General features: G+C 49.0%; 1 protein-coding gene across 1 annotated transcript in view; it reads right to left on the minus strand.

Annotated features, from left to right (window-relative positions):
• The window catches only part of LOC126531855 (acetylcholinesterase-1-like), a 51,777-nt gene extending 36,634 nt beyond the window's left edge, over window positions 1–15,143 (minus strand). The window contains exons 1-3 of the mRNA XM_050179595.3: window positions 13,970–15,143; window positions 12,533–12,939; window positions 8,013–8,162 (exon numbers count right to left, since the gene is read on the minus strand). Of these exons, the coding sequence (XP_050035552.2) occupies window positions 8,013–8,162; window positions 12,533–12,939; window positions 13,970–15,136 (1,724 nt within the window). The 5' untranslated portion in view covers window positions 15,137–15,143. The remainder of the gene's footprint in view (window positions 1–8,012; window positions 8,163–12,532; window positions 12,940–13,969) is intronic.
• Between the last annotated feature and the right edge of the window lie 375 nt (window positions 15,144–15,518).

Here is a 15,518-nt window from a genome sequence, read left to right on the forward strand (position 1 = left end):
CGCCCTCCGAAAGGGAGCACCGAGTAGCGTACACTGGGATAAGGACAAAGAGAACGCTTTCCAAAGTTTGAAAACGCTATTGGTTTGTCGTCCTGTGCTTCGCGCGCCAGACTACACAAAGGAATTCATAGTTCAATGCGACGCAAGCGACAGAGGTATGGGCGTGGTACTTAGTCAGGTCAGCGACGATAACGAGGAGCATCCTATCCTCTATGCCAGCCGTAAACTAAATGTGAGAGGAAGCCTACAGCGTTTCAGAGAAGGAATGCGCTTGGTTAGTTTGGGCCGCCCAGAAGATGTCGTGTTACTTGTACGGAGCGAGGTTCATTTTCGAGACCGACCACTGTCCTCTGACGTGGCTCAATCAAATGTCACACAAAAATGATCGCTTGCTCCGATGGAGTCTCACTCTCCAAGAGTACAACTTCTCCGTTAGATATAAGAAGGGAAAGTTGCATAGCAATGCGGATGGTTTGAGCAGGCTAATTTGAATTCTGCGTTTGAGGGTCCCACCTAAATTTTAGGGTTACTAGTGTTTATTTTGTTAAAGAAGATCCCCTCTCATTTAGCAGGATTCCCTCCATGATTGCTGAATTTGTCAGCACGAAAGTGCTTCAAAAATTGGCATAGCGAAATGCAGCAGTTTTTGTTTCTGCACCTATGTTTTCTTTGAAGCCTGGCGGGTCTAAAGTGAGAGCCAATGTACGTCATCTCGACGCAGAGCTGTGTTGTGGGGTTCATTTTGCAGTTGCCTGTCCTTGTTGGATGTTTTGGGGCGGTGACATCATTGCACAAGTGGTTACTGCGAGCCAAGACATCACCCCCTAGCCACCAGCCGTTCTCTTCCTGCCCAGCGGTTGTCAGCGCTGGACAGTCGAGATTTTCCGGGCCATGGAGGCGCTGTTAAGAACGGCAAGCTGCAGTGCAAGTTTTGCCGGCCAGTTTCGACAGTGGCGGCAACTTTCCTTGGCGTTACGCTCTAGCCTCGTCGCCATTGTGACTGAATGAGTTCGGTAGGCCAACTATTGTTACCGAACTCCCCAACGCCGACCTGATCTGCTATGAGTGGGAGAGTTGCCGCGGGAACGTCGTCGGACACCCCTTCCCACGCGCCGACCAAGACGCAAGACAAAGGCTACCCGGGCGCACTGCGCGGGTCGGCTCCGAGTTCTACGAAGGCCCTCTGACATCGGCTTCGGACTGTGCACCTGTGTGTGCGTGTGTGTGTGTAAACCGTCCCGCGGAGAGGCGGTGTGTTTACGATGACTGGACGAACGATTCCGCCACCTTGGGGTCGGGGGAGGACCGAGTGTTTATAAACGGCTGTTGTGCGGATGCTCAGGACACTTTCTTAAGCTGTCATCTTAGACTGAGACTTTCTCAAGCAGTCATGTTAGACTGACGTACTTTCTCTCGCAGTCATGCTAGACTGATGAACTGCATGTAAATACTGTAAATAAACCCTTATTCCTCGTTCTCGATGAGAAGCAGTCCTTCCCTTCATCAACGTCCTCAGCGTGGATAAGTTGGACAACGGCATGGGCCAGCTACCTTCGAATTCATGCCGGACTCCAATCTTGACAACGGGTTACGAGCGATGGGATTGAGGCCCCAATCCTGACAGGGCAGAGAATGGGTAGAAACGACGCAGTCGCGAAACGAGTGAATCACAGCCTTGCCACTCTTCGCTCGCAGTTCCCATACAAGGGGGGAGGGGCGGAGGAGGGGGGGGGGCGTAAAGAAAAGGCACGGAAACGCTACTACTAGACTTAAGCGGAAACAGATTAAATTTCAGTTTAAGGTACGGTACGGTACGTTTTCGCTATTTCTAAAAAATACACACCATGCAAATATGTCAGGCGGACAACTCATCAGGACATACAGAAGCAGAACCGCAATAATTAAAGCGCACCGCAGGGTCTAGGCGACACTACGGAAGCGGTCGCACGTTAAATCAACCCTTCTGTGCCCCCGTGGTAGCTTTGCCGCTATGTCATTGCTCGAGGTCGCGGATTTGATGCCGACCGCGGCAGCCGCATTGCGATGGGGGCGAAATAGAAAACGCCCACGCACTTAGATTTAGGGACACGTCAAGAGAACACCATGGGTGTCGAAATTAATCCGGAGTTCGCCGCTACGGTGTGCCTCATAATCTCATTGTGGTTTTGGCACATGCCGCCCCATAGTTCAATTAAAGTTTAACATTTCTGCCACGATGGGATGTGCCATGTGAGACAACGACAATGATCAACGCTCTCGGAGGTTATCAATATGGCGCACAACAATGCCTCAAGCAAGCACCTCTCCCTGTATGTTCTGTGCGCTAGCAGACGAACAGCAGTGGTGCACTCAAGGTAACGTCTAACATCAACTCACCACTCTCCTGTTGGACTGTACGTTGAACAGATCAAACATTTGCCGTCAACATCACTGCTAATTACCGTCAATCAAAGCAAACTGCACACAAAGTTTCACTTACATCGTTCCCCACAGTGCGTCGGATCTGCTTTTTTTTTTTTCATTTTTGTCATTTTCTCGCATTCAAGAGATCTTGTTTCCGCTTCACCATGACGAACTCGTTATTACAGAAGCTTAATCTTTCAATCTAATTCGATTGATTTTAACTCTAGTTAGATTAGATCACACTACAGTTGCCGCTTTCCGGCAACTGCAGCTTACGGAAGCGTAATCTTCACCGGGAAGCGATTGCTGCGAACGCTATGCGTGAAGGCGAGCTGTCGTTCTTTCTCCCGCACGGCCGGTGCCGCCGCTGTTGCGGTGAAAATGATGATGATGACTGATTGGCATCCCCCTTGAGACGGGGCGGGGACAAATCGTCGCCTGGCCTGATTGAGCTTATCAGATATGCTCTCTATGCTGTTCCTTCTAGCATTCTTGTATACGTCTCTTAACTCTTCACTATCTACCTTCTACCGCTGCCTATGCCTGTAATGGACCCGTTCGTAGCAGTCTCTTGCCTTCTTTTTTTGCACCAATGCTCCAAACGTTTCTTGCTCATCTCGACTGCTGACCGGTTGATACTTCCGTCTACTTTAAATCCAAGCGCTTCTGGAAGTTGTGCGTTACGTACTGGTCTCGTTGGGTGATTCCACGCGGACGCGTGGAGGCGAGCACCGTCAGGTGATGTATGCAAGGTGCCCAGCAGCGCGCGCCTCCCGCTGTGCTTGGTTGAGTTTTTGCGCACGGACACGACAAATGCATTAGGGGGGTAGAGCTATACAGCTTCGCTGTAAAACTTGCTGCAGCACATGCTCAACCTTTCACTTCATTGCGTTAATGACCCCATTACGGGGTAGTATAATTGCAGTACAGCCGCATAGTAATTGTCATTGTGCGCTAGGTAGCTAGCCGAAGTCGGACTAAGTTCGCTTCAGCTCGAGACATGCGTTGAGGAGTGCGTTTGAGGCAAAGGTTTATTATGTGCTACATAATGGCCAGTTCCCTTCAGTCAACTTCGCCGCAGTACAGCGGTGGACTTGACGGTGAAGTAAGGAAGAATGCGCAAGATATTTTGGTGAAGCATATTAAAAGTCGAAATGGGTTAATGTCACGTGACGTTTTAGGTGTTCCGTAATTATACAGACGCGCGCACGTCATCTCGGGTCACTGTACGAGCGCCGAGACGTCTAATAACTCTACTGACTGCCATGCAGGGCTGTTTGAGGTTGGTGTGGCCCAGGAAAAAAAAAAGGAGCGTTGTTTTTGTTTCAAGCACTTCTAACATGTCAGGGACTTACTTGGTGTGCTTTAAACGTAGAAACAATCGCCATAGCCAGGAGCCTCCCACTAACGATCCCCATAGAAGAGACCCAATGCAGCGTTTTACACGTAAATTTTGCTTAACCAGCACTCTGTGTTGTTGAGATACTCGCCCGCAACTAGAACATCTCCTTTGTGGCGTCTGAAAAAGCCTCCCGTGTGCATTGCTGTTTCAGAAGTTGCGAAGAACGGTAGCCTGTCCACTGCTGCTTTCAAGGAGGTCACATTGGAACTTTTACATACTTCGCACGCTAACTGAATCTATGTTTCCGCAGACCCATCTGGATCCCATCCTGATTGATCATCATCAAGTTTAAAAATTCACACTTCATGAAATTACGGTTTCCGAAATCGCCACTCTGCGCCCTGCAGTGTGCACAATATTTTAGCGATGTTGAGGAACACAGGTTAATAAAACAATGATATTGACACGTATAGTTGTCTATCTCTATCGGGCAACCACGTGTCACGCCTAACAAATGTTATCGCACGGCGAAGCATGCGCCTGCATCTATAGGAAGTTTCTCGAAAGTTATCGATGGTTCCATTCGCTGTCTGTTTTTACCGAACCTTGTGTTATCTGATTTCATCGCGTGACGCGAATGGTGTAGAACTTTGCGAAAGACACGCGGGTCCTAGCGATTAGTCTGGAACATTCGACAACTGATGTATAAAAGCCGACGCGCTTGACCCGCTGATCAGGTTTTGACGATCGCCGACTGTGTTCGCTGTTGTCGCCGTTTCTTTAAGTGTAGCCTGTTTTTGTGGGCACAGGTTCGCCCAATCAATATTAGTTTATGGCGCCCCGAAGTCATGGCGCCCCAGAAGTCCTCAACACCGACAGAGGAACGGCCTTTACAGCGGAGCTCACCCAAGCCATTCTGCAGTACAGTCATACAAGGCACAGGAGGACAACTGCCTACCACCCACAGACGAATGGTCTTACGGAGCCCCCGAATAAGACCCTCGCCTACATGTTAGCAATGTACGTCCACGTCGAACACAAGACCTGGGGTACCGTATATTGCCGTACGTAACGTTCGCTTACAACACGGCGGTGCAAGAAACAACACAGATGACGCCGTTCAAGCTGATTTACGGCAAGAACCCGACGACGACTCTCGGCGCCATGCTGCCGCACGTCACCGATGAAGAGAATCTTGACGTCGCCACCTATCTCCAGCGCGCCGAAGAAGCCCGACAGCTCGCCCGCCTATACGTATCAAGAACCAGCAGTGTACCGACAGCCGACACTACAACCTCCGACGACGCTACGTCGAGTACTATCCCGGAGACCGTGTTTGGACCCAGATACGCCGACGAGGACTCAGTGAGAAACTGTGGAGGCTACTCCAACCCACAGTCGACTCAGTGTCGACTGTGGGTTGGAGTAGCCTTCACTTGCTCATACAACTATCACATTGGAATGGCTGACTCACCCATGTGTAATAAATATCGCGAAGAGATGTGAAGAGACCATGAATCATCTCCTGTGCCACTGTTCCCGCTTCGATAAACGACAGCACCTCAAGTGTGCCTTGAATTGACTGGACGATCGCCCTTTTGTAGAAGCAAAGCCCTTGGAGCTTCGAAGCCTGACCTCGCGGCGCAGCGCCCGGAAATCTGCACGGGCTCTTCTGTGCTACCTACAGGCGACAGACTTCAGTGCCAGACTATAGATGCGCTGCACCTGGCTTAGTGCATGCGAGAGTGTCGTTTAGACCCATGTCTTCTCTCTCGCTCTCTCTCTTTCACTCATCAAACACATCCCCACGTGAAGAGTCGGGAATTGGACAAAGTCTAGTTAACCTACCTGCCTTTCCTTCCTTCCTTCCGTCTCTATTTTCTGTAGCGCGAGCAATTCGCCTCGAGCTCCACCACTGGAAACGCTGGCGCTACCATCGGCGTGACGTGCTATTAGGGATCACGTGGACATAGCGGCCGCGTCGGCTGCTTCGAGAGCGCCGAAGCGAGCTGAAAACAAGAGTTTAAATTCCCTCGTACGCTGCGGTCCTCATTTAATGGCGAGATTTTCCCGCTTCGAGTGTCTCCTTTACAACGCTTGAAAGCACTAGAATAGGTTGTGGCTGCCTTTGAAGGCGTGCAACATGGTAGGCTACTGCTTGGTGCCGCAGTGTCGGACGTACGCAACGGAGCTCGGTGTCAGCCTTATTCGCACGTAGCCGCAGGACAAGAAGCTGCATGAAGCTTGGCACGCGAAACATAAAACCGGCAAAAGGTCATCGGCTACAACTCGGGTATGCAGCAAGCACAGACGCGAGGAAGATTTCTGCTACGGCGCCGGTTCTGCGATGTTCGGAAAACGCGCGCTGAGACGCTCGCCCGACTCCGCTGCCCGACTAATGTCATGACGGTTTGGTCTATGAATTTGTCGATGCTATAGATACTGGCAAGTTCACTGGAATGGAAAGGGAGCGGTAAGACGCACATTAAAGAAAGGCATGGCATATGGTCATGTTTGTACGTGTTATGAATTAATGCACTGGATTACAAAAAAGAAGCAGCAGAAATCGCATGCTGAGAACACCGATAAACATACAGTGCGACGCAACTCAAGAAATAATATGGAAACGTCCAAGAATTTAGAAGAAAAAAAAAAAGATTGAATCGTCACGACGGCACATCACAGTCCCCGTATGCGTCGAAGTCTCTACAATAAAATTATTTTGAACAGCTCTGATAGCACCCACGCAACAATGGTTGCTTGTATACTGTTAAATGCTCATATTCTGCGGCCTAAAGCTCATGGCACGGTGCGAAAACGCGCTCCCAGCGAAAGCAAAACATTGTGCGCGGACATGCATGCAGACGCGCAGTCGGTCGCTGCGAACCCGTGCGATCGTTGCATTGAGGCTTCATTCTGTTATGCCCCATTTGGTTATACAGATAGCCCACTCTAACAACATATTTGCCATAGTTTACTCTCAGCGTTTGGCTACCTTTCACGCAAGAAGCCGATTCGGGAGTCTTCGTCGCGGCGACCGCGCGCAGTGGCGTTCACTGTACGTATTCGGTAAAGAGATAGCGTCTGTAAACGATTCTGTGCTTTCAGTTTGTCCAAGATTATTATTTAGACAGTAAAAACTTCTCTCGTTTCGAAAGTACTTACAGAAATGTCCGGGAGAGCTCGCGCGTGGTGTTTTCAGTGAACGCTGACAGCAAAACCTATGAGGAGCGCGCCGCATGATCCCTCATACTGCGCCTGCGAGGCGCTTCCGATAGATGGCGACTCCGTAACTGCTCGCCGCCAATACTGTGGCGGAGCTGGGCGAAGCAATTTTTTCCTTCGTCCTATGGCGAGAGTATGGCAAACGTATCCTATGGCGAGAGTATGGCAAATGTTTGGTACCGACAAAACACTGTTCATCAAGGAGCCGCATTACGTTTCATCTAGGAGAGACCACGCTAACAAAATTAGAGCTTATCAGTGCCTTACCAATGTGTTTAAGTATTCATTTTTTCCTAACACGATTAACGATTGGAATGAGCTCCCTAATGAAGTGATGGCAGGTTCTAGTTCTGAAAATGCTATTGTGAGCCTTATTCTTTGATTGTTCTGTTATTCATCTCTGCACATACGCAACTTTTTTTTGTTAGTTAGTTACTTTGTTACTCACTTTGTTTTGTGCTTTGTTAGTTTGTATTCCGCTTTTGCGAATTTCAGTGCTTAAACTATGTCGTATTTACTGATGTATTCTTTTGATGTTGCTGAATATGTTTCCATTGTGACCACCTGTATTTTAACCCCCCTACGATAATGCCGTACAGGCGATGTAGGTACACCGAATAAATAAATAAATAAAACGGCGGCCGTCCCCATCGTCAGCTAGTGTAACGGGAAGGACGAAGAGACGGGACGGACAAAGCGAACTCATCTGAATTCTTAGCTGCTGCCGTAGTAGAACAGTGTCCCTCGAAATTATCCGACCCACACACCTTTCAGCTTGAGTCCCACTGGTCGCGGCTCAAATCTTTGGCAGCTTCGGTATGGATGATTTCAGTCAGGAAGCAGGGGTTGCCGTTAAATATATGAACAGCATCTTCACAGATCCTGGTCCCTATTGTGATCATCGTGCCGCCGTCGAAATACGCGATTATTCCACCTTTCAACTAGTTGCAGGAGGCATACTCCGATGATGGCGAAATGTTCCCCATCCTATATTGATGGGCTCGTAACCGCGGCGTTCTATATAACTGCCCAATATACGTACTTTCGTATGAGGAAGCGCCTCCAGACGTTGCAGATCTCGCGGCTTGGTCCCAGCCGCTTCGTTGGGCCGTCTAGCTCCACGCTTACGTACTCTGGGTTGGTGGACGTGTAGCGCGGCCAGCTGCCGTTCGACAGCGGCACCGTGGGCGTCCTGCACCAGAGAGAACACACGAATGAGGGTCTCACCGCGACTTGGTGCGAAATATCTGCTCCAACTATGCATGCTCATTCTTACAACGCTCGCGACTGTGGTTGTGGGAACGACAGAATGGTATGTCCTTCGTAGAGTGATCATGTCGGTAACCGCATTCATATATATGGTGACAAAATGCACCAGGTGATCAAAGTAATTAAAAAAATGTAGAAGTACTTCTTGTTGGGCTAGCTGCATGATGAAACTTACCTATTACGTGAGGGGCGCAACTTAACACATATATGTAGTATAAGTAGACAGGACGAACGACAGGACAAGCGCTTGTCCTGCCTACCTATCCTCTGTGAATGCGTTAATTTGCCCCCTCTTCTAATCAAGACATCTACGCGCCTCACAGACAGCTCAGGTTTGAGGGTTTAATCTGAAACGCATTCTTGCCTCTGTGCACCACATTCTCCAAAGCTATGCAGAATGACGTGCATTCTCATATATCTTTCGCCTGGTCCTCTCGATTGAGGAATACTCTCTGATGGCTGGAACAGTGGGCATACCAGCTTTCGAAAATTGCTTAGTTAAAATGTCATTTTTTACCGGCTTAGTTCTCGCACTCCTTTAGATAGAGGCCCTTGTCGAGCTTCAATAAGTTGTACTCATTCATCATTTGATCTCACTTTACGCACACCAGGAAGCAGGCAGCTATTTAGGAATAACAATTCTGTCCCATCATCGCTATGCGAAAACGGGCAAATAATTAAGCTGGTTTTTTGTCATTCAGCAAAATAGCGGCGAGATAGGTCGACGTAATGGAGTACTTTCTCTCAGAAGAAACAATTGCTCATTTCATATACATTCCCAGAAGACGTTACCAAAATAAACCCGCCATATACGTAGACTGGTAAATATGTTTATGAAAAAAAAAACGGGATAGAATGGCAAAATTCGTAAATTACATTTTCTGCTCTATCATGTGTTCTGTTAGCTTGTTATTACGCTAAAATAATTTCTCCATTGCTTTAAAGCAACAACTTGTTAGATATTTGTTCCACTAGTGCAGTAATCTTTCTGTTTTATTAATTTCACAATTGTGAGTCTTAGTGAACCAAGCAGGAGTGGGACAACAAACAACATATATGCGATACTCTCAACGTGCGCACATTTCCAAAGTAAGAAGAGGAAAGAAAGAAAAGGGCTCAAGAAAATTCGGCAAAATCATGTACAGCTGCAGCTTCTGCTGTATATGACATAGAAAACATGTTTCGATGGATAAATACAATTGAACGGCTTCATCAAAGTTAGCCGCCTGAATAACATGCTCGGGAAGAGAGTTCCAGTATGAGACTAACTACGTGGTAAACTCTGTTGGTGAGCCGTGGCTTTCGAAAAATCAGAAAAATAGCTGCAGGAGTGCTTGTGAGTGACGAGTCTTACGCGTTGTCATGGGTTTGAGAGTCAGGGGTAGGCTTGTGCTCATAGATTGATTGACACAGAATACTTCGCAAGAATTTCGCACGACCTATTTTTCTGCATAACGGTATATTGTAGGACGGTTAGTTGCTCTGAACAGTTCAGTTGGATAGTCTAGCCTTTTGTATTTCTTAAATATGTACCGTACTGCTCACCTCTGTACCATTTCTAAGCAGCATAGATGTATCCTTTAGCAAAAGGGTCCCATTAGGTCACACACTACCGAAGTATAGTCCAACTTCGGCGTAATAATTACATTGTATGCTTGAAGTTTAACTCCAATTGTTGGCCTGTTCTAGCTTGAGCTTTAGAAAGCACAGTTTCTGAACCGTGGATTAACAAATTGCACATATATGTGCGCCCCAAGTTAAGTCACTGGTTAGAACAACACCTGAAAATTTATATTTTTGCACTGTTTATGCGTAAGATCCTTGGACATGGTATAGAAGTACGCTAGGGTACTTCTTACGCATAAGTTTCAAGAGCACTGCTCGTTCCACATTTGATTTGATGTCACCCTGTATACTCCTCTCAAGACTACAGCTTTCATGTACGATATAGTCAAATGCTGGGATGCGGTTGTAAAAGATCATACATCGTACAGATAAGTACGCTACGTAGAATATAACAGATGTGACCACTGACAAGACATTTGGTGTTAAGACTCCCGGCTGTAGGCGACAGAAGTACATGTTGCTGGGCTAGTCGTTCCATATTGCTTAGTAGACCATACAAAGATATGGTTGCTCAAAGCAAACAACAAGGACAGAAGGGGACAACTATCCACTCCACCATTTTATATAGCCATGCTCTCGGCGGCATGACTAGCCCTGATTGCAACTGTAACTTATTCAGAAACAAAGACCAATTGGCTCGCGCGTACAATAGAGCTATATATGTATAAATTTGCGCGGCTCGTGTAGCTTCACACAAATGTTAATTGAGGGTAGGAAATAAATGAATAAATATCATTTCGCTCAGAATTTTGATTGACAAATATTTCGCTTTACCATCTGCGAACCGATTCTGTTAAAATGAAGAAAAAGTCTGTCTTTGACCATAAACAGTAAAATGTCATTTCTAAAAATAAAATTGTCTCTCCCGTTGAAAATTTTCTGTAGTAAAAATATAAATCTTTCTTTCTGTTTTCTCACATTTGTATTTTTCAGTCTAGGCTAGACAAAAAATGGACATCTCACTCACTGTGAGAATCGATGTTATGCGGAGCTTCTTGCTGGTAGCTGTTTACCTAGCATCGTTTCGGATTACGCAAAGCGTTACTATGTGGAACATCATGTTTTTGTATGACGAACAGCTGTCGCAAGCGTGTGTGCCGACAGCAGCAAGACAATGGTGACGACGATCGTATTACGGCGACGGCATGATTTCTCACTCCGGCCATTCTGGGCGAGCTTACGACATGCATGCAAATTAATGGGTGCTGCATATGTTTTGAACGGGCGTAGTCGAAATAAACACAAACATTTGTCGTAGTTTCTCTTCTGATAATTAGCAATACTTCAAACGAAGAACAGCAACCAGATTTCAACAGTCGTTGAAATCTGGTTGCTGAAAACCCACCGAAGGTCGTGGGTTCGAGTGCCTTAATTGACGCTACATTAATTAACTTCGTCATAATTAACACCAAATACAGTGGGTTCGACTCCTGCCGAAGGTCGATGGTTCGGCTCCCACCGGAGGTAGCGGGTTCGAATGCCTGAAACTCTATCTTAACTTTTTTTCTTTACAGCGAAGCTGTATACCTCTACCCCCAAGGAAATTTTCGTGTCGTAAGCAAAAGACTCCCCATACGTGGGCCGATCCCGGAGATAATGCAATCCCGGGCCTACGCGCGGCGGAGGTGAAGCAGACGTTAAGCACTCCACATACGTGAGCCGATACCGAAGATAGTGCAATGCCGGGCCGACCCGCGGCGAAGGTGCCGTTCGCCATTAAGGAGGGGCCCACATACACAGCTTCGCTGGTCATCCTTCTCCACAGAGTGGAAGGGCACTGAGATTTTTTTTCTCTAGGGGAGGGAGGGGGGGGAGGGGCATATGAACGGCATCGGAGCCACCGGTGAAACACGACGGCGAACGCGCAAGCAGTAATACAGTGTACTATAATATAAGGTAGCAGCGGCACGAGCGCGTGTCTGCGCGAGGCGAGCTCACATGACTTTCTGTACCGAACGCCGCGTTTTCTAGACCATTGGGGATATGAGCCACTTAAGGCTTCCGCCTTAGTAATGCTTCGCATTGAAATAATCTTCTGGTCTTCGCTGCGAATTGAAGCGGTCACTACGTTCCCTTTCAGTGCTTTGCACTGGCAGTCGCAGCAGAGGCAACGCTCACGTGCGCTCCGCGCGCTGCCCAGCTGCGGCCGATGATGCCGCGGCCATCGCGATAACGCCGCAAGAGTTGTAGTTTATTCCACTACGCGGCCGTGCGTCCTTTCCAAGGCCCTTTTGCAACCTTGCAACAGCTTTGCAGGTGCGTATTTACTGATGGGCGGCATGAATGTCTTCTGCTCTGTATAACGGAGGACATAAAGCGGTAATTTTGAAGCTGGGCAGCTATCGCGATAGACCCTGCGTATACAATAGTTGCTTCATCATCGCTTCTCTGCTTTTTGCATAAGATCAAAATGTAGATCACGTAATCCCGGCATATGTATGTAAATGAGGTGATACAATGCAATTTTAGCAGGCATGAATTTATAAGTTTCATCATAAGTATCAACTTTATGCAAGTTGACTGGGCAGTTATTATTTTAGGTAACCCGCAGTATAACGGCTTCTCCCAGGTGTTCGTGGTAGAGAAGAGAATTCTCGAAATCGCACCATTGTCAACACTCCCTTTGTCAACCCGCCGCATTCACAACCTTTCTGCTTGTCTATATACCCTGTTCTGATGAAGGCGGCCATGGCGGCGACCATGTCGGCCATGAGGCGCCCCTCCTGGTTCGTGTATTTGACGGCGTCGTAGAGCGCCCGGTCCGGGAGCACGGCCTCCGTGTAGCGGCTTGGGTCCCCATAGAATGGCAGTGACCCGAGCACGAAGGGCACGTCGTCGCCATGGGTTGCGCCGTACCAGCGGGGCCAGAGGCTGTAGCTGGGCCGGTGCGCGAAGACGTAGCGGTAAACGGGCAGGCCCTGGTCGGCAGCTACCTCTGCGAAGAAATTCGAGGCACACACGAAAAGGCCCTCGCCGGCCGCATCCTGCAGGGTGCCCAGCACGGATTCTTTGTCTCCAGGATGCTCGTCAGGGAAGTATGCCTCGGTCACCTGCTTGGCCGAGGCGCCAGGAATCTGCAGGTGATAAGAGGGTAGGTCGAGATAAAAAAAAAATCGGCTCTGCGAAAGTGGGTGTCCAGCGAAGCTGTTGAAAACCACCACAACTGCTGAGAATGGTATGCAGTGCTTTATCGCTTTAGATTGATGCTAGTAATGGTAATTTAAACTAATGGTTGCAATTGGAATAATGGTAATTTTAACAGCACGCCGCCGATGGTCGTAGTGCCGTTTATTTTTCCCTTTGCCGCTCCTCTTATTCACGCTGCTCCTCGGGCGTCCTAACTACGCGTTGCCTACCCATAGCGGTGCTGCAACAATGAAATCAATTGCCCGGCTGGTTCTTTTATATACGAAAGGCTAGTGACGTAACTCCCTACGTCGCAAGCTGCCGACGCCGCAGCAGCGTGCTCAACAGCAATCTTTACCTGGAAACGTATGCGGGGAGCATTACGTGGTTCGCATTATCAGGAACCCCTTATCATCAATTATCTGGTTCTCACGATTGTTTTTTGCTTGTTCTTTATTGAAACGAATGCTGTTATGTATGTTGCATGCGAGATTACAAAGAAAGTATGCACATTTCGCTTCACTTTGCTGAGTGCTTGAAGCATGCTTCACCTCCGCCACGGGTCGGCCCGGTAGTACACTACCTCCAGGATCGGCCCACATTTTTGCTCATGGACATGGACACGAAAAATCCCGACCAACGAAAGGCTAACAGCTTCGCTGTAAAAGACGCGGACGATGCACGTGTGGACGCGTGCTACATTGAAGATGCTTATTGTACCATAACTGAAAAACCCTCCTCAAGAATGAAGAACTTTGCCCAGGTTTTTTTTCTTTTTCTCTTTTACTGCTATACACCTACAAAAAGAGATTAAAATGAAGCTTCATAATAGCCTCATGTTGTATACATCGTCGCCAGATGCCATTTGACTGGATAACGATCGATTCAACTTGCATAGCAGAAAAATAGACCGCCGGCAGCTCCGTTCTATACCTGCTTTTGTTTGCGGAACACGAAGCGCAACTTTCGAACGCTTACCTTGAACAGAGCGCTGATGATGGCTGTGGCAGTGGTGCGGTGGTCGATGTCAATGTAGCTTCGCACAAAGGGCGCCAAGCGGAAAGCGATGTCCATGAACAGGGACCCCTCGTCTTTCATCGTCCCGATCATCACCTCTGTGCTGCGTATCTTGTTTCGCCAGGTGCTGAGGAACGTGCAGTCTTTGGGTACGTAGGAGTCACCGCTGACTGGCGCGTAAATTGTCTTGCGCGGATCCACGCCGTTCAGCAGCCGGAGGAAGTCGTGCTTGTCCACGGTCCGGAGGCAGTCCATGACGTCGGTCAGGTTGCGGGGCTTCCAGCCGACGCATTTGACGTGACGCGCGAGACTCATGACAGAGTCGACGCCCTTCGCTGCTACGGTGAAGACGACGTTTACCGGGCTTCCACTGAGCATGATGATTCTCTTGAACAACCCTTCGCTATAAGGCGAGACCGTGTGTATGGCCGCCGAGATGGCGCCGGCGCTCTGTCCCAGGAGCGTCACCTGTTTCGGATCACCGCCGAAGAAGCGGATGTTGCTCTGGACCCACTTGAGGAGCAGATTCTGGTCCCAGAGGCCCCAGTTGCCTGGAACATCCTCCGTTTCGGCGGAGAGAAATCCGAAGACGTTGAGCCGGTAGTTGAAGCTCACGAAGATGATGTTGGAGAGTGCCACAAAGTTGGCGCCGTCGTGTAGGAAGATGGCAGAGTCGCCCCACTGGAATGCGCCACCGTGGATAAAAATGACGACGGGAAGGTTCGCCTTGCAGGAAACGGTGCCCTTGCATGACGCGGTCGGCCTCCACACGTTCAGGTAGAGACAGTCTTCCGAGTTGAATGACCCGTAGTACAGCGTCACGTTGTCCGTATGGAAGTGGTTTGTCTGGGCGCACGGCGGGGGCTTGGCCGTCGCTCGGAATGTTCCGTTCCACGGCCTTGCCGGCACGGGCTTGCGGAAGCGCAAATCTTCAACGGGTGGCTCTGCGTAAGGCACGCCGTAAAAGGCGTCCACTTGTTGTCCGCTCACGGTCAGCGTCTGTCCGGCTACGAGACCGCACTCCGTGCGCACGATCGGCGCGCCCTCGGGAACCGTGTGCAGGGCCGAGACGGACAATAGCACGACGGAGAAGACAGCACTCACCGAGTTTCGGAGTACAGCCTTCATCGTTCCCGCCAGGCTTCCTTCACTTCGCGTGTCTGATGAGCGAATGCTAATATGTGCCAAGTGAGACGCCTATAACCGAGCGCGCTCGCCACTTTCTTGGCTCCAGTATCGCAAAGAAACTGGATGGGAGAGACGGTGTTCGTAAACTCCGCGGGATGCACGTAGAGGTGGCGCGTGCACCTTTTCTGCGTAGATAGCGGTGGGTCAGGCGCGGCCGATGAGCGACGGCGCGTGCCAAGTTGCCTGCTTATTTATTTATTCTTGCATTCAGTTGTGGCGTGGTGCATGATGTAACAGATCGTTATCTGTTCACTTAGCCGGCTTCGCTGGAAAATTGCACATGCGCGATGCCGATGTAGGCCTGGTTTCTTCTCGATACATG

This window comes from Dermacentor andersoni, chromosome 5, assembly GCF_023375885.2.
Source record: "Dermacentor andersoni chromosome 5, qqDerAnde1_hic_scaffold, whole genome shotgun sequence".
In the NCBI taxonomy this organism is placed as follows: Eukaryota; Metazoa; Arthropoda; class Arachnida; order Ixodida; family Ixodidae; genus Dermacentor; species Dermacentor andersoni.